Source organism: Sus scrofa, chromosome 3 (genome assembly GCF_054392235.1).
Source record: "Sus scrofa isolate SSC_HxYL_T2T_F1_AM1 chromosome 3, Sscrofa_HxYL_maternal_Yorkshire_Landrace_v2.0, whole genome shotgun sequence".
NCBI classification, from domain to species: domain Eukaryota; kingdom Metazoa; phylum Chordata; class Mammalia; order Artiodactyla; family Suidae; genus Sus; species Sus scrofa.
Window position 1 is genome coordinate 11,457,967 of NC_139385.1, and position 24,273 is coordinate 11,482,239.

At 57.4% G+C, this 24,273-nt stretch overlaps 1 protein-coding gene across 14 annotated transcripts in view; it reads left to right on the plus strand.

The window, feature by feature from the left end:
• The window catches only part of GTF2IRD1 (GTF2I repeat domain containing 1), a 117,047-nt gene that overhangs the window by 12,510 nt on the left and 80,264 nt on the right, over positions 1-24,273 (plus strand). For 8 of the 14 annotated variants that reach the window (XR_014840271.1, XR_014840270.1, XM_021086347.2 and 5 more), the window contains exon 2: positions 22,094-22,222. Coding sequence is in view for 7 of the 14 variants with exons in the window: in XM_021086347.2 (XP_020942006.1) it covers positions 22,100-22,222 (123 nt within the window). In the remaining 7 variants the exon portion in view is untranslated. Of the gene's footprint in view, positions 1-12,133; positions 12,243-15,685; positions 17,145-17,334; positions 17,537-22,093; positions 22,223-24,273 lie in introns of those variants that run through there. The other 6 variants (XM_021086348.2, XM_085016851.1, XM_085016848.1 and 3 more) reach the window with 4 other exon arrangements.

Below are 24,273 nucleotides of genomic sequence, written 5' to 3' on the forward strand. Positions count from 1 at the left end.
GTCATTCCCCAGGGACCTGGTCATTGATGTCAACCAACCCCTGACCCCACAGGGTGGACTGTGTGGCCCCGTCTAGTGGAATTCTTTGCCTAGAGCATGCAGCAGGTCTGCAAGTGCTACTTAAATACGTGTGAAAGGAATGAATGGGACTTGGGCACCGGCAAGTATCAGCTTTGACGTATGTGCAGGTGCATGAGCAGAGGGCACGAGCACCTGGGGAGGCGTGAGGTGCAGTTGACAAGTGCCTGATGAATGGACATCTGAACGGGACGGCCTCCTCTCTCGGTGGGGCACCATTTATTTTATTTATTTATTTTTTGGCCACGCTCGAGGTGTGTGAAAGTTCCCATGCCAGGGCTGGAACCCGAGCTGCGCCAGTGACAGTGCTGAGCCCTTAACTGCTAGGCCACCAGGGAGCTCCTTTGGTTTCTTTCTCTTTTCCCACCTGGGAGCTCTGGGGTGGGGACTGGCCCTGATTCAGCCCAGTTCTGGGTCCAGGTCTCAGCAGGTGCGGTGAAAACACCACGCAGTCAGTGGGAGTCCACGGCATCTCTCAGATGGATAAGAAGCTCAGGGCGGTGGGCAGACCCAGGACTGGGACTGAGGGAACCCCTGGATGGGGAGGGCAGGAGGAAAGGGTCCTGAGCGAATGGGGTCGTGGGGTTAAAGGAGCAAGAACAAGAGCTGAGGGGGCTGGGGGGCATCGAGGTCTTGGGATGGGCTGGAAAGGAAGAGGGGGTGCGAGGGGTGGGGTGACTATGCTGGATGCTCCGGAGTACATCAGGGCGGGGGTAGGGGCCAGACGCCAGGGGAGGAGTCGCGGTGGTCCACACCTCTGGGGCTGAGAGCTTGTCACCCAAGTTCTTGATTGACAGATGGGAAACAGGTCCAGAGCGGGCGGTTGTCATCTGGAGCTAGAAGCCAGGTTCTCGCCCCGGCACCCTTGCCCCCTGCAGCATACACCCCTGGTGGCTCAGTGTTTGGGGTGCTGGGGGGGCGGGGCCCAGGGGGCCTGTGAGCCCGCCCAGCACCCCGGCATGAGCCCACCCACAAGCAGTGAGCTTTTTCTGCCCAGCCTTTTTCCCAACAAGAAAGGGCCTGGTGCTCCTGGTCCACGTTGCCCATCCTTCTGAGAAGGCCTGTTTGCATCTGGCAAGGGGGCTCTCGGGAGATGCCATCGCCCTGGGGGCTGGCACCGCCCCAGTGCGGCTCCTCTCCGCCGCCTCCTGACACCTGGCCCCCAAGCTCTGCAGATGCCTGAGAACCAGGGCCTGTTGACACACTGTGCACATGACGCCCCACTGAGTACCAGGCCTGCGTGTCCCCTGGTCCCCCTGCATGTAGGGGAACAGGAGTATCCCTGTGCTGCCTGTCAGGAGCCCCGGGCGAGCTGACCTGGAGGAGATGAGGCAGGGTGACGTGGGAAGACAGCTGCTCAGCAGGTGACGTCAGTGCCATCGGTGTCACCTGTGTCATGGCCACTTCTTTCACGAGCCTGTGTGATCTCTGGGCCTGAGCCAAACACTGAGCACGTGTCCTCCCACACGGGGCCCTCACGATGCTGAGGGTGGCGGAATGGGTGGCACTGTTTTGCGCAGGAGGGAATGCGTGGAGAGTGGGTGGGGGTGGAGGTCCCAGGTGGGCGGGAGCTGGGTGGGCTCCCGACCCCAGCGTCGGTTGCCCGCCATGCCCAGGCATTTCCCCTGCCAAGAGGGGCAGACAGGGCAGCAGAGGGACGCAGGCTGGTTGGCTGCAGGGGTAGTGGGGTGGGTCGTGCTGGGGCAAGGATGGAGCTGGGCTCAGCTTCATTTCCCATCTCCCTGACTTTCAGACTTCCCGTTCCCTTTCAGCCACCCAGCAGGTGTTACGGGCTGCCCACCGTGGCTCTGGGGGACAGCCGTGAACAGGACAAAACCCCTGTCCCCACGTGCGCCCGTCCTGTTAGGGGGACGCTAGTGACCACCATGCCCCCTGATGTCCTTTAGCCACCTTCCCATCTGCTGGGAGGAGGTGGCCGTGGGTGGGGACTCTTGGTGGTCCTGGATTGGCGGGGACCTGGGCATAAGGGCTCCTGGGCCTGTGTCCTGACCTCAGAGGCTTTGGGTCCATCTGGACCCGGGAGGCCTGGTGCGCAGGTGAGGGAGGGGTGTGGCTCGTCCCAGCGCCGCTGGCTCTGGCTTCTCCCCTCATGAAGGATGAAGGCCTCCGGAGCCCCCGCTCCGCCCCCTCCCGCTCCCACACCCCACGCCTCCACCTGCCGCCCCCCCTCAGCCCTCCGCATCCACTCCCCTGGCCCCCCCGCCCCCGTTTGCTTTCTTTGTTCTTGTGTCCCTCTGGGTTCTTGGCCAGCCTCCTGCCCTCTGCCCTCTCCCCTTCCCGCCTCCCCTGACTCCGCCTCTCCCTTGTCCCCAGGTTCTCATTCCTCCCGCCGCAGTCTCTCCCCTGTGCCTTCGCTGTTACCCCACCCCGCGTCTCATAGTCTTGTCCCTTCACCCCAGATCCCCCCGCCTCCAAGCTCCCAGCCGCTGATGACCCTGGGGGTCCCTGACCCAGCCTCTCAGCCTGCTCTCCTCCAGCCTCCCTGCCCTGTTCCCTGCTGAGCCAGGGGCGCCGTCATCCGCTCCATCATCCGAACCAGAAACCGGGTGTCACTCCTTCTCGGGACACCCCCGTCCACTTGGTCCCAAAGCTCTGCTCTGCTCGATGGTCACATCCACCCTCTCCTCCGTCCCGCTGCCACTGTCCGCCTCAGGCCCAGCCATCCCCGGCCCGGGCTGTTGCAGAAGCTTAGTAACTACCAGAGCCCCAGCTCCAGTCCTGCCCCCTGTAGTTTGTCTGCCACAACCCCCTACCTGACCCTGTCTTGCCCGCGCTCCAAACCCATTGGTGGTTCCCGTCCCCTAAAGGATACCTTCTGAGGTCCTCGACCTGCCCCAGTGGCTGCGAGCATCTCTTCACCCGCCACTTCCTGCCCCAACCTGGACGTGCCCGCCACGTGGAACCAGGCCCGCACCCACCCCTGACCCCTGGCTCTGCTCTGGCTTGACTGAGCTGCGTGGGCGGCCCTGGCTGCTGCTTGGGTTTCCTGGGCAGCCGGTAACTTGGCCGTCCTTCAAACGGTCCTGCTGTTATTTGCTCAGCTTTTTATTCCCAGGAGTGGGAGCTGCAGGGGGCAGGGCAGTTGTCCCCCTTGTATAGACAAGTGGTGCCTGGGCGCTGCTCCCCTGGCTCTGCTCCTCCCCTGCAAACTCCCGCTCTTGCACAACATGACACCACACTCAGCCTGGGTGTCACCTCTTCCAAGGAGCCTTCCCTGATTTTCCCACCCACCATCCCGTGCTGCTCACATGTCACTTTTTTTTTTTTGCTTTTTTAGGCCGCACCTGCGGCATATGGAAATTCTCAGGCTAGAGGTTGAATCAGAGCTACAGCTGCCGGCCTGGACCACAGCCACAGCAACACCAGATCCTTAACCCACCGATTGAGGCCAGAGATCCAACCTACATCCTCATGGATACCAGTCAGGTTCATTACTACTGTGCCGCAGAGGGAACTCCTTGTGTCACTTATTTTTAACCTTTGATGGAAGTATAATTACTTAGAGTAAGATGCATAAATAAGGGTCCAGTGTGATGAGTTTTAACCCGTGTCTGCGCCCATGTAATAACCGCCGCTCACATTAAGAAGCGTTGCCCTGTGTTTTAATCTCTTTTTTCCAAGAGTCTGTTTTATGGTAGTTGTCCTGTCTCCTCCCAGTCTGGGACTCTGTCCAGGGCAGGAGCACCTGCTGTCTGTCGCAGTGCTCCGTGGAATGAAGTGTGATGGTTCTGGCGTGTGCGTGTCTGGCCATGTCCCCGCACGTGCGTTGGGGGTGGGTGTGGCGGGGGCTGTGGCCGTGGGAACTTGTGTGTGATTTGAGCCTGGCCGGGGCCCTGCTGCAGAGCCGGGTGCCCCCTCCTCATCCTGGGAGTGGGCCTGATCCTGTTCCCTGGCCCAGGGCCTCCACAGGGAGCAGGGGCCCTGCCGGGAGAGGCCCCTGCCCGCTGGCAGCCTGGAGATTAATCTCCAAGGCCACGCCGCCAGTTGCCATAGGCACGCGGCCTGAGTCAGGCTTGCGATTTCTCATCCTGGTCACGCCGACAGAGGCAGCCCCTGCCCGCCCGCCAGGAGCCGGGCTTTAAATATCCAAGTGGAACCTGACCCCAGGGAGCTGTCTGCCCGTGGGAGCCGGGCCTCGCCTCCTGCTGGGACAGGCCTGCGGGCGACCTGGACACCCCATGCTGCCACCAGCACGTGCCCCATCTCCTCAGGGGGTAGAACTTGGGTTTGAGGGTTCCTTTGGTTGTTTTAGTGCCTAGAGCACAGGCGTGGCCCTAGCCTAGTCCTGGAGAGCTCTGCTCCACCTGGCAGGAGCAAAACCCTGCCTTCTAGAACCCAGGGCTCAGCTGAGAAGGGGCTTCCCACAGCCAGGCCTCAGCTCCTGCTCCAAGGAGGAGGCGGGAGGTCTCCCTGGCTTTCCCAGGAAGCGGCAGGATTCACATGCTTCCCCAGGTCTGCCCTTTGCCCAGGCCTGCGCAGCTGTCCTGTCCCCGGGGGTGGGGGTGGGGGTGGGAGCAGCCTGTGGAGTGGTTATTTCAAAGAATTTTTTTTTTTTTTTTTAAGATTAAGATCTCTATTATTTCTTTCCAAATTGCAAATGTCACACTTCTTATCTCAGATTATTTGCAAAATGCAGAACAGTAGCAGGGAGAGGGTCACTCGTGGGTGCTGCCTGCTGAGACCGTGAGTCTGGACCCTCCGTTCCAGGCTTTTCCATGAGGTCGATGGTCTGCAGGTTGCTGTTTTCAGCCCCCGTCGGGCACTCAGGTTGTCTGCTGTTTCTCTTGTGCATATGTGTGGCGTGTGTATTTATGGGTGCGGGATGTGCTTGGGTGAAATAAAGTGTTTCCCTAAAAGCCCTGAACTGCAGTGAACAGGAAAGACTCTGCCATCAGCACAGCATTTAAGCTCATGGGAGAGCTCACTGTATTTTGGGGTGAACCTGTGCTGGGGATGCAGGGATCTGGGGCACAGCCCCTCCCCTCTGGGCCTTGGTTTCCCCAGGTGCATGCAGAGGTGGTCAGGTGGGGGTCCAGCCAGCTCTGAATGCCATGACATTCAGAAGCACTAAGAGTTTCTTTTCTTAAGTGGTCTGAGTTTGCTCTTGCTATTCTGTTTCCTTACTTGCCTCACTTTCTGCATCAAGCGAATGTGACCTGTCCTGGATGCCCACTTAGCCCCAGGCCAGGTGACTTGATGGAAGGAGCCTTGCAAATGGTGCCTGTCTCTCCTTTAAAAAACATGCACAGGAGTTCCCTTGTGGCCTAGTGGCTAAGGATCCAGTGTTGTCATTTCTGTGGCTTGGGTTTGATCCCCAGCCTGGGAACTTTCGTGTGCTGTGGGCGCGGCCAAAAAAAATAATAAAAAGTAAAAAAACATGCATAGGAGTTCCCACTGTGGTACAGTGAGTTAAGGATCCGTTGTTCCCACAGTTGTGGCATAGGTTGAAGCTTTGGCTTGGATTCAATCCCTGGCCCGGGAACTTCCATATGCTGCGCGTGTGCAAGAAAACCATGCATAGGAGTTCCCTTTGTGGCCCAGTGGTTAACAAACCCAACTAGGATACATGAGGGTGTGGGTTCCATCCCTGGCCTTGCTCAGTGGGTTATGGATCTGGCGTTGCCTTGAGCCGTGGTGTAGGTCGCAGACACAGCTTGGATCTGGCATGGCTGTGGCTGTGGTGCAGTCCAGCAGCTGTAGCTTCGATTTGACCTCTAGCCTGGGAACTTCCATATGCCATGAGTGCGGCCCTAAAAAGCAAAAACCCAAACCCCCCCAAAAAACCATGCATAGACCCTCCCTAAGAGGCCTTAATAAGTGGGCAACTTCCACTTGAAAACCCCAGGAGTCCAGGGCCCACGGTGCTGCCCGATGTTCCCGCTTCCCTCCTGCTGAGGAAGTGTTTTGTGCGTTGAGCCAAAGCCTGTATCCCTCTAAGCTCGACCAGTTCGACGTGAATGTACCTGGGCTTAGTGTGGAGCTTCAGGAGCCAGTCCTGAAATCCGAGATCTGGGAGGTGACGTGCATCACCAGACCTGGCATCGTGGGCCCACTCGATAGTGCGCTGTACACCGTAGCCGCTGCTCTGAGCATTGTTATTATTTTGGTTTATGTTTTTTTGTTTTTGCTTTTTAGGGCCACGCCTGCAGCATATGGAAGTCCCCAGGCTCCGAGTCAAATCAGAGCCGCAGTTGCCGGCCTACACCACAGCTCACGCAACACCGTGATCCCTGACCCACTGAGTGAGGCCAGGGATCGAACCTGCATCCTCATGGATACTAATTGGATTCGTTTCCACTGTGCCACAACGGGAACTCCAGCGTTGTTATTACTTTTTTTTTTTTTTTCCTGTCTTTTTGCCTTTTCTAGGGCTGCTTCCCACAGCATATGGAGGTTCCCAGGCTAGGGGTCCAATCGGAGCTGTAGCTGCCAGCCTACGCCAGAGTCACAGCAATGGAGGATCTGAGCCTCATCTGCAATCTACACCACAGTTCACGGCAACGCCAGATCCTTAACCCACTGAGCAAGGCCAGGGATCGAACCCACAACCTCATGGTTCCTAGTCAGATTCGTTAACCACTGCGCCACGATGGGAACTCCTGTTGTTACTTTTTTTTTTTTTTTTTGTCTTTTTGCTATTTCTTTGGGCCACTCCCGCGGCATAGGGAGGTTCCCAGGCTAGGGGTTGAATTGGAGCTGTAGCCTCTGGCCTACACCAGAGCCACAGCAACGCGAGATCCAAGCCGAGTCTGCAACCGACACCACAGCTCACGGCAACGCCAGATCCTTAACCCACTGAGCAAGGCCAGGGATCGAACCCGCAACCTCATGGTTCCTAGTCGGATTCGTTAACTACTGCGCCACAACAGGAACTCCTGTTATTACTTTTTAATTGTGGTAAAATACACATCACGTAAAATCGCCCACCTGCACTGTCTCTAAGTGTTGGGTTCAGTGGTGCGAGGTACGTTCGCTTCCCTGCGCAGCAGCTCTCCAGAACTGTCATCCTCCCAAACCGAAGCTCTGCCCCTTGAGCTCTGACGCCCCCTCCCGCCTCTCCCAGCCCCGGCCCCCACCACTCGACTTTCTGTCTCTATGAATGTGCCTGCCGTCAGCACTGCCTACGGGTGGAATCACACAGTGTTTATCCTTTCGTGATTGGCTGATGTCACTCAAGTCTCAAGTCTCATCCATGTTGTAGCGTATGTCAGAATTTCTTTCCTTCTTAAGGCCGCGTAACATTCCACTGTGTGCATAGACCACGCTTTCTTTATCCACTTGTCTGTCCGTGGGCATTTGCTTTGCTCCCACCTTTTTGCAGTTGTGGATAAGGCTACTGTGGACATAGAGGTACAGGTGTCTCTTGGAGATTTTTTTTCTTTTTGCCCTTTTAGGGCTGTACCCACAGCATATGGAGGTTCCCAGGCTAGGGGTCCAATCAGAGCTTTAGCCGCCAGCCTACACCACAGCCACAGCACCGCGGGATCCGAGCTGCATCTGCGACCTACACCACAGCTCATGGCAACGCCACATCCTTAACCCACTGAGCAAGGCCAGGGATCGAACCCGCATCCTCATGGATGCTAGCCCGGTTTGTTAACTGCTGAGCTGTGATGGGAACTCTGGAGACTGTTTTATTATTATCAACATTTGCTAAAAGATAGGATCTTCCAGCTGGACTGGATCTGAGAAGTCACTCTTTTGATCCCTTTTCCAGGGCTTGAGTCGGTCTAGCCAGTAGCCTGCTGAGACCTCTTCCGGCCTTGCATACTTGCCAGGGGTGGGAAGCCAGTTCTGTTACCTTCTACCACGTCTGACTGTCTGAGGGCCAGGAACTGGGGCACGTAGGAAAGAGGCTTCGCGAGTGAGGTCATGGCAGAAGGACCTTCCCCTGGACATCCTCCGTGTTTCCAGGTGCCCACTGGCAGGAAGCCGGTGGGAGCTTTGGCAGGAGAAACATGGATTTGATGCTTGGACAGACTTTCCTCGATGGCAAGGATTAGGGGGCCATGATATTTATCAGGAGAGTGTTATGTTTTTGTTCGTTTTGTTTTGTCTTGCTTTTTAGGGCGACACATGCGGCATAGGAAGTTCCCAGGCTAGGGGTCGAATTGGACCTGCAGTGCAGCTGCTGGCCACAGCCACAGCCACGCCAGATCTGAGCTGCGTCTGCGACCTACAGCGCAGCTCATGGCAGCACCAGATCCTTAACCCACTGAGCGAGGCCAGGGGTGGAAGCCACATCCTCATGGATATTAGTTGGGTTCGTTACCACTGAGCCATAGTGGGAACTCCCTATCAGGAAAGTCTTGGAGACTGAGATTTTTAAGAATAGATTCCATTTTAACTAACGTGATTTAATCCCCCAACAGTGCAGTGAGGTGGGTCTGATTTGCCCTGTTTCACAGATGAGGAGAGCAAGGTTTGGGAGTGAAATAACTTGCTTCTTGGAAAGCAGGGCTTTTCTCTTCTTGAATAGCGCCTGGCATCAGGGCTTTTTTTTTTTTGAAGGCTGCACCTGTAGCTTATGGAGGTTCTTGGGCAAGGGGTTGAATCGGAGCTGCAGCTGCCAGCCTACACCACAGCCACAGCAACAGGGAAATCTGAGCTACATCTACGACCTATACTGCAGCTTGTGACAGTGCTGGATCCTTAATCCACTGAGAGAGGCCAAGGATTGAACCCGCATCTTCACAGAGACCACGTGGGGTCCTTAACCCACTGAGCCACAACAGGAACTCCACCAGAGCTTTTGAAAGTTTATTGGATTGATTTTCCCTTATATCCCACCTTATTCCAAAAGTGATTTGAAGGACTCATTAAAAAAACATAAGCTGGAGTTCCCGTCGTGGCGCAGTGGTTAACGAACCCGACTAGGAACTGTGAGATTGCGGGTTCGATCCCTGGCCTTGCTCAGCGGGTTAAGGATCCAGTGTTGCCGTGAGCTGTGGTGTAGGTTGCAGACGCGGCTCGGATCCCGCGTTGCTGTGGCTCTGGCGTAGGCTGGCAGCTACAGCTCCGATTGGACCCCTAGCCTGGGAACCTCCATATGCCGCGAGAGCGGCCCAAGAAAATGGCAAAAAGACAAAAAGACAAAAAAAAAAAAAAAAAAGCTATAGGAGTTCTCATCATGGTGCAGTGGTTCACGAACCCGAGTAGCATCCATGAGGATGTGGGTTCGATCCCTGGCCTCTCTCAGTGGGTTAAGGATCCAGCGTTGCCGGGAGCTGTGGTGTAGTTCACAGATGTGGCTCGGATCCTGCGGTGCTGTGGCTGTGGTGTAGGCCGGCAGCTGCAGCTCTGATTCAACCCCAATCCTGGGAACTTCCATATGCCTTGGGTGCGGCCCTATAAAAGACAAAAGAAACCCCACAAAAAAACATAAGCTATATAGGGAGATGATATAAAGAAGACAGTAAAGCGAAGATTGTGGCCTAACCTGGAAGCAGAAGTGAATCTGAATTGGATGAAAATGCCTGCCACGGAATCTGTTTCCATGAGAATTGTGTTCCATTGCAAGTAGTTTGATAAACAGACTGAAGAAGTGAGGGGTTTGGTTTCTCCTGTAATAAGAATCTGGAGGCGGGCGGCCCAGCCCTGGGGCAGCCTTCTGGGACTTCAGAGAGACCAGTCTTTTCTGTCCGAGGAAGTGGCTTTTGGTCCTTCTGGTCTAAAGGGACTTCTGGCCACCAGGCAGCTGGTGGAAGGGGTAGGGCAGCCAGTGCCAGCTCTGTGGGCAGGAGAGACGAGGGTTGAGTGCAGGGTGAGGGCACCAGCTACAGTGCCAGCCACTGAATCCTAGATTCTTGTTGTGGGTCGGTCACCAAATGAGATGGCATCTCTCTAGTTGCCAGCTGGAAAGGGAGTGTTATAAACGAGACCAGGAGGTATAAACGAGTGGGTGGTTTTACAGCTGGTAGAGGTTGACTTAACTAGGATGCTTTTCACTGTGAGGGAAAGAAACTTCCACTGAAAGCAATTTAGGGATCATAGACTGTTTCAGTGTCCAGCCCGGACCGTGGGTCACAGGGTCCAGGTCCTTTCACAGGTCTGCTCTGCCGTCTTCTACGGGATGGCTTTACGTCCCGCGCCAGCTCCTCTCATGGTCCTCCGCTGGCATCACATTCCAACATCCAGACATCCTCGTTTGATCCCTGAGAGCAGGAAAAGCTTTCCTAGAAGGCTCGTTGTCAGTGGCCAGAAGTGGGTCCCTGCTTCTCCTTAGACCAGTCCTGGGTCAGGAATTAGACTTGCCTCCATCTAAGCCTTAGGGCATCACCAAGATTCATTGCCTCAAACAACGGCCTTTAGGTGCCAGGACACAACGGGGGCTCTGTCGGCAGGCAGGAGGGAAAGGACTTGGGGTCAGAGATGGGCTTGGGGTCTGGGTGTCTTGACCACAGATCTGGGCTGCCTTCTATTGCACCGTGGCCGGTGTCAGGTCCCCTCCAGCTGCCCCGCTCGGAGCCAGCCTGGGCTCGCGGGAGTGGACGTAGCGCCATGGCCTGTTTGTTCTGCAGGGATGAGTGGACAGTGGTGGGAGGCGGTCGCAGGGGGCGGGGGGGCACTCAGAGCTGCAGGTAAGTTGGTCCCCATGGGGGAACTGGGACGGGAGACAGGGCTGCTGGGGAGAAGGGATGCCCCCTCCCCTCAGGAGGGGAGAAATTTCTTTTTTGTTTGTTCTTTCAAGCTTCTTTTTCAAGAAACACAAGCATATGGCAGCGGATGGTGTGGGGGCTGTGTTTGGGTGGCGTGTGCTCATGCCTTTGCGTTTTGCGTGGTGATAGTATGTTTTTTCGCCGGCTCTGGTGCCCAGCTGGTACCCTGGGCAGAGAGACTTGAGTCAGGGGCGTTCCCCCGGCATCCGGAAAAGTCCAGCTCTTTCCAGGGGTGGCTCCTGGAGTTTCCCATAGGGAAGAGATGCGGAAACGTTCCAGCAAACCCCAGGCCTAGCTTTGTAGAAGTCTGAGCTGAGGAAGGCGTGTCCAGGAGGTTGGGGACATGGACCAGGCTTTGGGGGTGGGGATGTGGTGCGTGAAAGGGGCCTGGATTCATTCCTGGGGCATTCCTAACTTGGTGCCTTAAGATACCCGGGGAGTTCCCATTGGGGCTCAGCAGAAACAAATCTGATTAGGAACCATGAGATTGTGGGTTCGATCCCTGGCCTTGCTCAGTGGGTTAAGGATCCGCGTTGCTGTGAGCTGTGGTGTATGTAGGTCGCAGATGCGGCTCGGATCCCGTGTTGCTATGTCTGTGGCAAAGGTCAGAGGCTACAGCTCAGATTAGACCCTGAGCCTGGGAAAGTGGGTGTGGCCCTAAAAAGCAAAAAACAAACAAACAAACTGGAAGTTATTCTCTCACCATTGGGGAGGCCAGAACCAGAATCAGTACCATCGGTACCACTGGGCCAAGGTCAAGGTGTCAGCAGGGCCAACCTCCCTCCAGAGGCTCTCAGGAAGAATCTTCCTTGCCTCGTCCGGCTTCTGGTGGCCACTGGCATTCTGTGGCTTGTGGCCACATCACTCCAGTCCTCAAGGCCAGCTCTCCCAGCTCTGTCTCCACGTGGCCTTCTGCGTGTGACACATCTCCTTCTGCCTCCTTATAAGGGTACATGTAATTGCATTTAGGACCTACATGGATAATCCAGGCTCATCTCCCCATCTCAAGGCCATTAACTTAATCACATCTGCAAAAGTGATTTTTTTCCATATAAGGTGACATTTCAGGCTCCAGGGATTAGGACGTGAATGTCTTTGGGGGGCTTTTGTTGTTGTTGTTTACCTCAAATCCCTAAGGGTAATGTTGAGCAGCCATTCTTTTTTTCCCCCCTTCTTCTTTTTTGGCTGCCACACAGCACATGGAGTTCCCTGGGCCAGGGATCAGACCTGAGCTGAGGTTGTGACCTGTGCCACAGCTGTGGCAACATGGGATCCTTAACCCACTGTGCCAGGCTAGGGATCGAAGCTGCATCCCTGTGCTCCATAAATGCCACCAATCATGCTGCACCGCAGTGGGAACTCCTGAGCAGCCAGCCTTTTTTTTTTTTTTTTTTTTTTTTTTGGTTTTCAAGGCCACACCCATGGCATATGGAAGTTCCCAGTCTAGGGGTCAAATCGGAGCTGCAGCTACTGGCCTACACCACAGCCACAGCACCTCAGGATCTGAGTCACATCTATGACCTACACCACAGCTCACAGCAACGCTGGATCCTTAACCCACTGAATGAGGCCAGAGATTGAACCTGCATCCTCAGGGATACTAGTCAGGTTTGTTACTGCTGAGCCACAATAGGAACTCTTTTTTTTTCCCCCTGAGCAGCCATCTTAAAGACGGGCTCTCTCAGAATATGTACCAGCTAGGACGAAGGGGGGTAGATGGAAATTCCTGGCTGACCTCTCCCTTCTCATCCCATCTCAGCTCTGCCCCACACTGGGCAGACACCCCAACATGTGTCCAAGTTCTATTCATCCTCTCAAACAGCTGCCCCTTGGGGATGCCTGCCCTTGGGTGTATCAGTTACCTATTGGCGTATAACAAATAGCCCCAAACTTAGCAGTGTCAATCAACAGTCGTTTCTCCTTTGGATCTCCCACAGTTTGGGGCTTGACTGGACTCGGCTAGGTGGTTCTTGCTACCATTGGTGGGTCTTACCTACAGTTGCGGTCAGAGGGTGGTCGGGGTTGGGGTCGTCTCAAAGACTTCCTTATGGGGCTGCTGCCTGGCCTGGGAAAGAGCTGGGGCTCCTCAGGCACCCCGAGATCCACTCGACCCCTCCAGCACAGTGGCTTCAGGATAGCCAGACTGCTTATGTGTCGGCCCAGAGTTCTGAGCAAGGGTCTCCAGGAGAATGAGATGCCAGGAAAAGCCAAGCACCTTTTGGGACCTGGCCTTGGCGGTCACCATTGGATGGAGAATTTGCCATCAGGAAGTTCCCATTGTGGCTCAGTGGGTTACAAACTAGGATCCATGAGGACGTGGGTTCCGTCCCTGGCCTCACTTAGTGGGTTAAGGATCTGGCTCTGCCGTGAGCTGTGGTGTAGGTCAGACACGGCTCAGATCTGGCATTGCTATGGCTGTGGTGTAGGCTGGCAGCTGTAACTCCGATTCGACCCCTAGCCTGGGAACTTCCATGTGCCTTGGGTGCGGCCCTAAAAAAAAAAGAATTTGCAATTGTGTTTAAAGCCGCTCAGGTGGACACCACAGAGAAAAGGCTCCCTGGGGGCCCGGAACGGGGATTAGTTTGCCCAGTGGGTTGCTGGGGCCTGAGTGCCCAGAATATGCAGGCTCTGGGCGGGGGTGTCCTCTTAGGCTTGCAGGCTGCTTGTCCCTTGGACCAGGGTTGGAGCAGAACCCTCTTAGTGCAGGTAAAGGCTGAGATTCCTACCAGACAGTTCCAGAGTCTGACTGGTCTGTGCTGAAAGCGCTGCAAGTGCCCTGCCAGTGCCTCAGGGCCTTTGCCCTTGCTGCCTTCTGTCCAGAGTGTCCCCCTCCTCCCCACCCACCTTGTTCATGTCTCGTGATTCTTCCAGTCTTGCAGAAACAGCCCTCCCCTTGGACGCCTTTCCAGGCCCAGTCTGTGTGCCAGGCCCGGGGGTGGGTACACAGGAGCTAGTGGTCTCATGGGGGCCTGGACACCTCTGCATCCTGACCAGAGGAGGGTGCCCAGCCAAGGGGCAGCAGGCCAGCCTGGAGGGTCAGGACAGGGGGCACCGACATGCCTGACAGCAGCTAAGAGAGAGCCAGGCAGAGGGGAGGGTGTCTTCTTCAAAGGGCACAGAGGTGCTAAAGGCCCAGAAGCCAGAGGACAGGCGTGTCCAGGGGCCTCGCGGCTGGGGTGTTAGACGCCAGAAGGGGGACAGTGGGGTCAAGAGAAGGGGCCAGGTCAACTCACAGTGGGGCAGGGACTCTGGAAAGGATGGTGACCCCTGAGGGCAAAGTTTGTGTCCTGTTGATCTGTGTGCCTGGTGCTGCTGGCACTGGACCTGGGTTGGCACCTTCTCTGTCTCCCAGCCAGGACGGCCCCAATAGGATTGTGTTGGCACATTTGTGTGTGCACCTGTGATGTTTGTGGGTATGTCTGGCTTGTTCGCGCTCACACTCACCTCTGAGTCAGAGACGCGCTTGTCAGGTACACTGTCCCTCCCCCCCCCACCCCATTCCAGCAGAGGCCACTGAGCAGCTGCTCTCATTTTAGGGTTGACACTTAGTGGGTACAACCAAGCACTTCCCCCTACTCAGAGTGAGAGTTGTCTGTCTCTAAGCCAAGCTTCTTGCCTGTACCTTTCTCCACAGAAATGTCAGTACCACCCATCCACACGTGCTCCCAGAGAACTCCTATTCACCCTTCAAAACCCTCTCAATAATCATCAACTCAGAGAAACCTTATTTGGAAACTCTGACTCCCCCAAAGCTAAATAAACAGACATTGCGTACGTGAAAGGAGGGGTAGCCCTTTTCAAGCCCTGTCACCTGAGAGAGGGTCTCTGCCTGTCCTCATTTCATGGTTCATGCTGGCCCTATGAGCTCTAAGAGGTATTAAGGGAAGGAATTGGAGTGAAGGGAGGCCTGAGGAGCATCTCCTCTGGGGCCTCCGCACAGGTGGCCAGGCCTCCAGCTTCTGCCGAGCTGTCGCGGGCTGCACCCCCTCACCCTCCTAAGAGCCCTCCCTTGGGACCGTGGCCCAATTTGAAGGCCAGGTGGAGGTGTGCTCTCTGTTCTGTTCTCGTGTGGCCTCGCTGGGCGGCTGAGGCGCAGCCAGTGAAGCCTCTGAGTTCAACAAATGTGTGTGGAAGGGAAGGAGGGGGGCCAACACGTGTCCCCGATGTGAGGGGACCTGGACACGCCGGCACTTGGGAAGAGGGCACCGGCTTGGGGGTGGCCCCTCGCTCGCTGCCCCCTAGACAGGCTGCTTGCAGGAGAGCGGGTTTGTTTCTTGGTTCAACTCCAAACCAGTGGGGACAAGGGACCCTCCCCAGCCTGGTGGACCCAGGCCTCTTGCTCTCACTCTGTCCGGGGCTGCTCTTGTGCCGTGTGTAGGCCTCACCCTCAGCATGTGGAAGTTCCTAGGCTAGGGGTTGAATCGGAGCTGTAGCTTCCGGCCTACGCCAGAGCCACAGCCATGTGGGATCCGAGCCTTGAATGCGACCTATCCCATAGCTCACGGCAACTCTGGATCCTTAACCCACTGAGCGAGGCTGGGGAGCGAACCCAAAACCTCATGGTCACTAGTTGGATTTGTTCTGCTGCGCCACAGTGTTTCTCCTTCTTGGACCTGTAGGAAATGAGCCCAGGGCCACCTCTGGCAGGTGTCTTCCCTGGCCAGCGGCTCACCTGGGAACCCCTACCCCTCAAGTCTCTGCAGAGATTAAAGGGTACGTGCTTCAAGAGGCAGACGTGTGAGTGAGCATCCATGTGTCAGCATAGGGGTGTTGAACCCTTGGACAATGGGACCATCTAGGATGGCGGGTGAGGGAAGGGGGCCGGGTTTGGGGGTTTTGTTGGTTTGTTTTAGGGCGATATCTGCGGCATATGGAGGTTCCCAGGCTAGGGGTTGCATTGGAGCTACAGCTGCCGGCCTATACCACAGCCACAGCAATGCCAGATCCAAGCCACATTTGTGACCTACACCCCAGCCTGCAGCAACGCCAGATCCTTAACCCGCTGAGCGAGGCCAGGGATCGAACCAGAATCTTCATAGATACGAGTCGGGCTCATTACAACTGAGCCCCACTGGGAATTCCAGGAAAGGAGTGTTTTTAACAGGCTGAGCTGGGAGGTTTGTCCGCAGTCCTGATTTTTCCCTACCTACCCTTGCCCTAGCTCCCACCCCACCAGCTCACCCACTCCTGCGGGGCCACGCCCAGCTGGGGGAGTCAGGGACCCGCCAGAGTGAGCACCTGTCTTCCAAGTGCCCAGGTCATGGGCACTAGCAAGGATAAGTTCCAGGACAGTCCCCCTCCAGCCCCCCCAGCTGGCCTGGAGCACCAGTGTGGGCTGTTTAGGATTGGACACCCCAGCTGTCTCACCCTCGCCCCGGCCCCAGGGCCGGCTGGAGTGGGCTTTCTGGGCCCGACTCCCATGGGTGCCTCCCTTGAGTTGGGGCAGCTGTGACTCAGCCGTGGACCCAGGCGCTCAGCTCATCTTTGGCTCAGGCACTGGGCCGGCCTCCAGCTCTCGGCAGCCAGCAAAGCTGCTGCTGTCTGGGTCAGGAATCCCTGGCAAGTGTGGGAGGCGGGCGGGCAGGAAAAGCTGAGCTGCTTGGAAAACTGGGGTCAGGATGTTGGAGCTGGAAGCCTCCCCAGGGATCATCCAGGCCTCGGACCAGACTGCATGTCATAATCCCCCGGGGATTGAAAGACACAGGGTCCTGGGCCCGACGTGGACCTGCTTCTCGGGGGTGGGGTCCAGGAAGCTGGCAGTGGGAACGGCAGGTGTTGGCAGCCACTGGGCTACCTGCCCGTGGCTCACGGATGGGCAGGGCTGCTGGAAAGCCAGGTAATGGGGCAGGTCACACCGCAGTGTCCCTGCAGACCAGGGACCCGGGATCCTCTCTCCCTGCCCCAGCTCTGCCTTTGGAGTCTTCATAAAAGAAGGTTGTCCCCTCTGGTTCCTCTGTGACCTTCAGACACATCAAGAGAGTGGCCCCCTGCCCTCCTGTGATCTCCTGGATGAAGCAGTTCCTGCCTCCTCCCCTGGGAGACCCCACCCCTTGTCCCCTTCCCCCGAGGCACCCCAAAGCCTCTCTCTCATCTCTTATTAAGTGAGGTTGGATATTTTGGACCAGAAGGCAGGACCTAATGTCCATGGCTTTGTCTTCCTTCCTTCCTGGTGTCTGTCCCTGTTCTCAGTGGCCAAGAAGGAGAATTGGGCTCCTGGTCCTGCTGGTCCCTGTGTCGTGGGGAGACCAACCATCCTGCTTTGCCTGGAATTAAGAGGTCTCTGTGCTGAACCCGGGAAGGTCTCAGGCAAACTGGGGTGAGTCGGTCAGCTTTGCTGAGCGTCAGCTGTGGGTCTGACCAGCCGGTCTTCCTGCTCCCTGCATTCTGGTGAGTGCCAGGACTACAACCCTCACAGCTCATGGCCACAGGAAGGGACCAGGCTGGGGGACAGAGAGACAGATGGACAGACCTCAGCCCCACCACCCGCTGGCTGGGGGCCCTGGGCAGGTCTCTGTGGTGGAGTGGTGGTGTAGCAGGCCTGCGGCTCACACGCTGACGCTCTGATTCTCCGCCCCAGACGTTCTGACAAGCTTCACGGTGGCGCTGATGCTGTGGGACCTGGGACCCCACTTGGGGGAGCCCCTGTCCAGGACATCTGTCTGACCCTTGCCCCCTGCACTGTCAGCTCTTGGACGCTTCCTGGACGTGTCAAGATCCAGATATGCCCAGAGCATATCTGTGGCTCTCTCCAGCTTTTTTTTTGGGGAGCCACACAAGCCGTAAGTTGTCAGACACCTTGCTTATAGCTTGTGGGCATCCTGGCTCCCACCCAGCGTGGCCGAACATCACACTTGTTATTAATTTTTCCCAAACATTTCTTGAGTGTCCGTGGAAATGCTAGCAGGTGTTTGAGGCAGTGGGAATATGGTAAACCTGACAGGCGTGGCCTCTGCCCCCTGGAGCCACGTTCCAGGTGGGGAACTCTGGTAGGAAGCACGGGAACAAGTCGCTTCGGACTCTACAAAGGAAGTAAACGAAGTGGGGCTGCTGAGCGGCTGCCAGGTTGAAGGAAGGAGGGAGGCTGCGGGAGGAGATGGCACCTGGCAGAAGCTTCCCCTCGAGTCCGAGGCCCCAGAAGGGAGCATGCAGTGTGCTTGGGGGACAGCAAGGGGCAGTGCCAGAGCCCCATGCTGAGGGGAGAGGGCACGTGGTCCCAGGTCACATGGGGAGGTGACGTCGCACCCACAGCGGGAACCCCTTGGAAGCTTGTTAGCAGGAGAGCCACGAGAGACTGACGTGGCTGCTGTTTGCAGGGGGCTGTGGGGGCAGGGAGGCCAGCGGGGAGCCGTTGCCACAGTGGGGGTGAGCAAGGATGGTGGCCTGGCCGGGGAGGTGGCGAGCAGTGCGCAGACAGGTGCATGCTGGAGCTCAGCTAGTGCCAGCGGGGCCCCTCCCGGGTCGTTTCAGGGATGAGGCAGAAGGGACCCTGGGGTGAGGCAGGTGTCAGCCTGCATCTGAGCCGGTGGCGGGAGAGGAGCGGATCCGAGCGGGGAGTGAGGGGCCGTGTTCCATTTGGGATGCTTGTGAGACACTGAGGAGGAGACGTGGAGGTGGTGGCATCTTGGGGGTGCAGCTCTGGGAGAGAGAAATGGAGTCACCAACATACAGATGCTGTCGAAGCCGGGAGAGTGCCCTGCGGTGAGGGAGGGGGCTGGACGGGCTCGGGAGATGGCCCAGGACCCGGGCAGCACTCAGCACCAGAGGCGTGTGGCTGGGTTGGGAGGGATGCCGGGTGGGGCGGCCCTGGGGCCTCGAGGAATGTCTGGGGGAAGGATGCTCGCGACCTCCCTCCTGCCTCTCGGCCCTCGCAGCCCTTGCCCACCCGGGAAGCCGGGGTGAGTGGGAGTCCCTGATCACGGAGGGCTTCCTGACTGCTTGTGCTCTGCCTCCCGTCGCTCGTGATGTCACTCCCAGGATCCTCTCCGGGGTGGCACAGAGCAGCCCTTGGCTGCCTCCAGCCTCGCCAGCTCTGTGTCCTCACTTGCCTGTGTGTGACGTGTGTGGCCTCCGTCCTCACCATCCCCTCCCCTCGCGCCCCTGGGACGTTGTCCTGTGGATTCTTGGGCGCTTGCCTCCTGGCGAACGGTTCTACTTCGCGCTCTCTGTTCTCTGCAGTTTGTTGGTTTTATTGGGTGATTTTCTTCTCCCTCGTTTTCCAATTAGAACTAGCCCCACCTTGCAGGCGAGGAAACGGGGTTTAGGGGGTTGATCCGCTGAGGTCCTGGGTCTCACTGTGTGCATGGTTCACGGCCATGGCTCTGGCCCCCGTCCCACCTGCTGCAGCTGCAGCCACATGAAGCTGCCCTGCTCTCACTTTGCCTCCTGCCCAAACACACCTGCCTGCCCAGGGCTGGGCTTCTTGGGCTCCGGCTCAGGACAGAGGGTCCTGGGAGCCCAGGTGGCCGGGACAAGTTGGAAGATGGTCCTTAGCCCAGCCCCTTTCCCCCCTCCCGCCCGAGTCCCTGGTTTCTTCCTAAGTGGATTAGGACCTTTGCCGGAAGGAGCCAGCAGCCGTCTGGGGCGACCGGGAGGCCAGGGCTGGAGCGCTGGCTGGTGCCTCCTGCTTTGCCCTGATTCGATTTGGGTTCCAGCAGCTGGGAGGCTGGGAGCCTGAGGCCTTTCTGGGAATGGCTCAAGGGACAGCGGGGGTGGGGTGGGGTGGGGGAGCCAGACGTCACCTGCCCCAGGCAGGCAAGCTTCTCAGCTGGTCACAGGGCAGACCTGCGTTTGGGCTCCGTGCCACAGAAGGCCACGGCCTGCCTCCTGGTCCACGTCCCAGCCAGGGCCTGTCAGGCCCTCTGCATCCCTTAATGCTGTGGATTTCAAGCTTTTCTAATATTGCAGCCTGGGAGAGAAATGCATTTTGTAAACATTTAGACGTGACCCCCATGCACATTTTGGGCAGCCGCCGACTTGGCCAGTTTGTTAAAAATCAATATTTATCCACAGCCAAATAGCCAACTTGGGCCAGGACAGAGTGCAGAGCCAAGCACCAGTGCACCCCCGATTGCTTTGAATGTTGCTGTCGCTGACGCCGGACACTGCTCCCCTTGTTCTGTGTGGCGAATTCTGACATTTGCTGTTCTGTGTCATCAGTTACACCACCCACCAAAAGGCCACAGTCCATGGTTGGAACCACACTGAGCTGGGCCCTGGGGGTGCAGCGGTGATGGGCAGACCGGCCCATGACCTCATAGAGCTTACGGTCCAGGGGGCAGCTCTGGTGGCAGAAGACACTGGGCCTGGCACTGTATCAGGTGCCAGGTCCAGCTGTCACCTGCCCGGGGGCCCCTGACCCCGACCCCAACCCCAGTTCTGTGCAGGACTCCTTTGCCCACAGGAAGCAGAGAGAGCAGAGTTCAAAGGCTCCCTCTGGTGCCTGCAGCCCTGCAGCCCTCCTGCTCACTCCCCGGAACTGGCCACCTGAGGCCAGGCACAGGGAAGAGAAACCGCTGCTCCCGGTCTCTGCCCTCTGTCCTGTGTGGTTGGATTGGTGAGGGGGCAGCTGTCCCATAGGAAGGCACTGGCACTGGGGCATCTGTGGGTGCGCCTCCGGGACCTCTCTTTCTCGGGACCAAGAAAGGGAGGTGCAGGATGGATCATGGAGAAGTTCCCGTTGTGGCTCAGAGGCAACAAACCAGACTCGTCTCCTTGAGGATGCAGGCTCGATCCCTGGCCCCGCTCCGTGGGTTAAGGCTCTGGAGTGCCATGAGCTGTGGTGTAGGTCCCATGTGCAGTTTGGATCTGGAGTTGCTGTGGCTGTAGCATAGGCCAGCAGCTGCAGCTCCAGTTTGACTCCTGGTCTGCGAACTTCCATGTGCTGCAGGTACAGCCCTTAAAAAAAGAAAAAGAAAAAGAAAAGGAAGGATGGATCATGGACCTTTGTATCGAGCGGGGCTGGGTGGGGACAGGGGTCCTGTTCCCTGCCTGGGGCAGCCCAGAATGGGGCCCTGTCTGAGGGTGCCCCAGCGAGGGGGAGGGTACAGCTCTGTCCTCCAGGAGCCTTGTGACGAGGGGCAAAGTCCTGTCTTGGGGGAACCTTGTCTGAGACGAAGGGGCCTCTTCCATGCAGTATCTTTCTGCACGTCCGAGACTCAGTCCTGAGGCCAGGAGGTAGACCGAGCCTCCCTGGCTTTGGGGCAGCAGCCTTGCCCCAGGAAGTGTGTGGTTTGATTCAAAGCTGTGATGGAGGGGGCTCGGGGATGCCTGACTCGCCTGGGATGGGAAGGGGTCGGAGGTGGGGCGATGGGGGCGCCTTCCCAGCAGAGGTGACAGTTAAAAGCTTAGGGGGCAGTGGGGAGTTCCCTTGTGGTTCAGCAGGTTAGGGATCCAGCCTTATCTTTGCTGTGGCTCTCATTACAGCTGTGGTGCAGGTTCAGTCCCTGGCCCAGGTACTTCCGCATGCCATGGATGTGGCCAAAAAAAAAGAGCTAAAGGGTCAGTCAGTAGATGCCAGAGGGGCCAGGGAGGGCAGAATGGAATTGGCGAGAGCTGGGGAGCCATGACAGGTGTTGGTATGTTTGGGGGATGGTGACACTTAGAGGACCCGGAGCGTGGGATATGGGGGCAAGTTGGGACAAGGGACAGGAGTCTGGAAACTCTGCATACCAAGCTGGGGAGTCGAGCTCATGTGGGCAGTAGGGAGCTATGGAGGGTGTGTGAGCAAGGGAGGGCCGTGGGGAGAGCTGGCAGCTAGGGCTGCCGGGCAGACTGTTCAGGGTACTGGGCTCGCCTCTGGGGATGCAGACTTGGGGAGCCAGGTCCTGGGGCACACCCCTGTTATTGTGCCCTCTGTGCCCATAACTATATGGGCCGTGATGCAGACTGCTGCGTGTCCATGCCTGTCGAGGCTCAAATTCCATCATGTAGCAGTTCCTGTTGTGGCTCAGCAGGTTAAGAACCCGACTAGTATCCATGAGGATGCGGGTTTGATCCTGGGCTCGCTCGGTGGGTTAAGGATCCGGCGTTGCCGTGAGCTCTGGTGTAGGTCGCAGATGCAGCTTGGATCCTGCGTGGCTGTGGCTGCGGCTGCGGTGTACGCCGGCAGCTGTAACTCCCATGAGACCTGCAGCCTAGGAACCTCCACATGCCACGGGTGTGGCCTTAAAAAGAGAAAAAAATTCCGTCATGTATATTTAGACCCTTAGGTGAAGAGAAGGCCAGCTTTCTCAGATTCTTCCCGCCTGGGAAGTAGAGGTGGCCCTGGGGGCCGGGGGCGAGTGGGGGGCCCGCGGCCCGCGCCCACCTCCGCCTCCTCCCTCCCTCCCTCCACCCAGGCGACCATGGCCTTGCTGGGAAAGCGCTGCGACGTCCCCGCCAACGGCTGCGGGCCTGACCGCTGGAACTCCGCCTTTGCCCGCAAGGACGAGATCATCACCAGCCTCGTGTCTGCCTTAGATTCCATGGTGAGTCCCTGCCCCCCAGAGGAGTGGGGCAGCCGTAGCCACTGCCGCTCCCAGGAGCCCTCGCCCACCTGGGCCTCACTGTCCCCATCTGCCCCACTGCCCTCCATCAGGGGCGGGAGGCTTGCGTGAGATCAGGCGTGTGTGACGTCCCGCTGGCCCTGGCCCACGCCCCGCGTCCCCTCATCCCGTGTCCCCTCGCCCCATCCCCATTTCATCACCCCAGTCCTGTCGCTGGGGTGGGCACGGGTCTCCCTCCCAGCGGGTCACCAGGAGGAGCGTGTGTGGGCAGTGATGTGTCACAAAGCTGTGGTCCCCGTGGTTCAAGCGAGGGCTGTAACTGCGTCACTCCTTTGATGCCACTGGCTCCATACGCAAACCTATAGCCGGTTATCCCACGTGAGAAAATAATAATGTCATTTCCCTCCAGCCTTTTCCTGGGCAAGTTTTGTGATGGGGGTTAGGCAGGTGTTTTTTTTTTTTTAAAAAAGAAAGTCTGTCTGGCATCAGTTAGCTGCACCCCTGCATTTTAGGACAGTGAAGTTGAACTTCAGAGAGGACAGTACCTTGCCTGATGTCACACAGCATGATCAGTTTTTCAAGAGGACCCCAGGGACAAAGTCTACAGTTCCCCAAGGGCCTCCCTCCAGGCTGTCCCTGCTGCAGGTGGCTCAAGGGCTACCTCAGTGGTGTTTGGGACAGAGGTGGTAGGCAACCCTGGGGAGGCCAGTGGGGGGCGGCCTTCCTGAGGAGGGGGCCCCAGGAGCTCAGCCCTGTGCCTGCAGCAGTGTTAGCCTGATGGCGATGGAGGTACAGTTGATACAGGCAGTGCCACAGCCACTAGCCACATGTGACAATTGATACCTAAATTGTAAATCTTGAAAGTTAAATAAACAATGGAGTTACTCTGTTGTACTAGCTTCATTTCAAGAGCTTGGTGGCCACATGGCAGCTGGTGGCTGCAGTGTCACACAGTGTAGACTCAGAAGCATTTCCATCATTGCAGGAATTCTAGGAGGCAGTGCTGGTCTAGAGGGTGTTTCAGAGGCTCCTTGGAGGTGCCAGGGACTCGGTCTTTGTCCTGGTGGCATGAACAAGACAGGATCCCCCGGCTGTGGGACAAGGCCTTTATAGGTGTCCCGAGGGACCTTGTGGGTGGCAGTGGCACTTGCTGGGCAGTGATTAAACTCCAGCATCCTCCAGGGCTCGGGCCAGGGTCCTCAGGCACCCTGGGGGGTCGTGGGTGGGGCCAAAGTGCTGTCCCTCATCACCTCCTCCCCCGGACCCTTTTCTGGGCTTTTTCTCCTGACCACCATTCTCTGTGCCTTTGGGTGAGTCCCCTCCTCGCGGTGGCCTCGGCTTTTCAGCTGAGAAGTGACCACACAGTGAAGGCTCTCCTCCAGCGCCGGTGGCCACTCCTCAGAAACAGCTGAATCTTCTTGTCTTGTTGGTTTGTTAGGTGGTGTTGCCTCGGGGAAAGGGTTTTGTTTGAATCTTGCAGAGCAGGCAATGGACACCGTTCCCCCGCCCCGAGGAGATCCCAGTGGACAGGTCGGCTGGTCCTGAGATGTCTCCAGCCTCCTCACCAGAACAGCTCCGAGCTGGAGCTGGCACGAAAGGCATGATGGCCCAGAGAGGTTAAGGAACCTCGTGTCCCAGATCACACAGCAGCAGAACTGTGATCAGAAGCCAGACTTCTTTTTTTTTTTTTTTTTTTTTGTCTTTTTTTTTGCTATTTCTTGGGCCGCTCCCACGGCATATGGAGGTTCCCAGGCTAGGGGTCTAATTGGAGCTGTAGCCACCGGCCTACGCCAGAGCCACAGCAACGCGAGATCCGAGCCGCGTCTGCAGCCTACACCACAGCTCATGGCAACGCCAGATCGTTTAACCCACTGAGCAAGGGCAGGGACCGAACCCGCAACCTCATGGTTCCTAGTCGGATTCGTTAACCACTGCACCACGACGGGAACTCCAGAAGCCAGACTTCTTGAGCACCGTCCACAGAGCCCTAATTCAGATTAAAGCCAGCATTTAGAAGTTCCCACCGTGGCTTA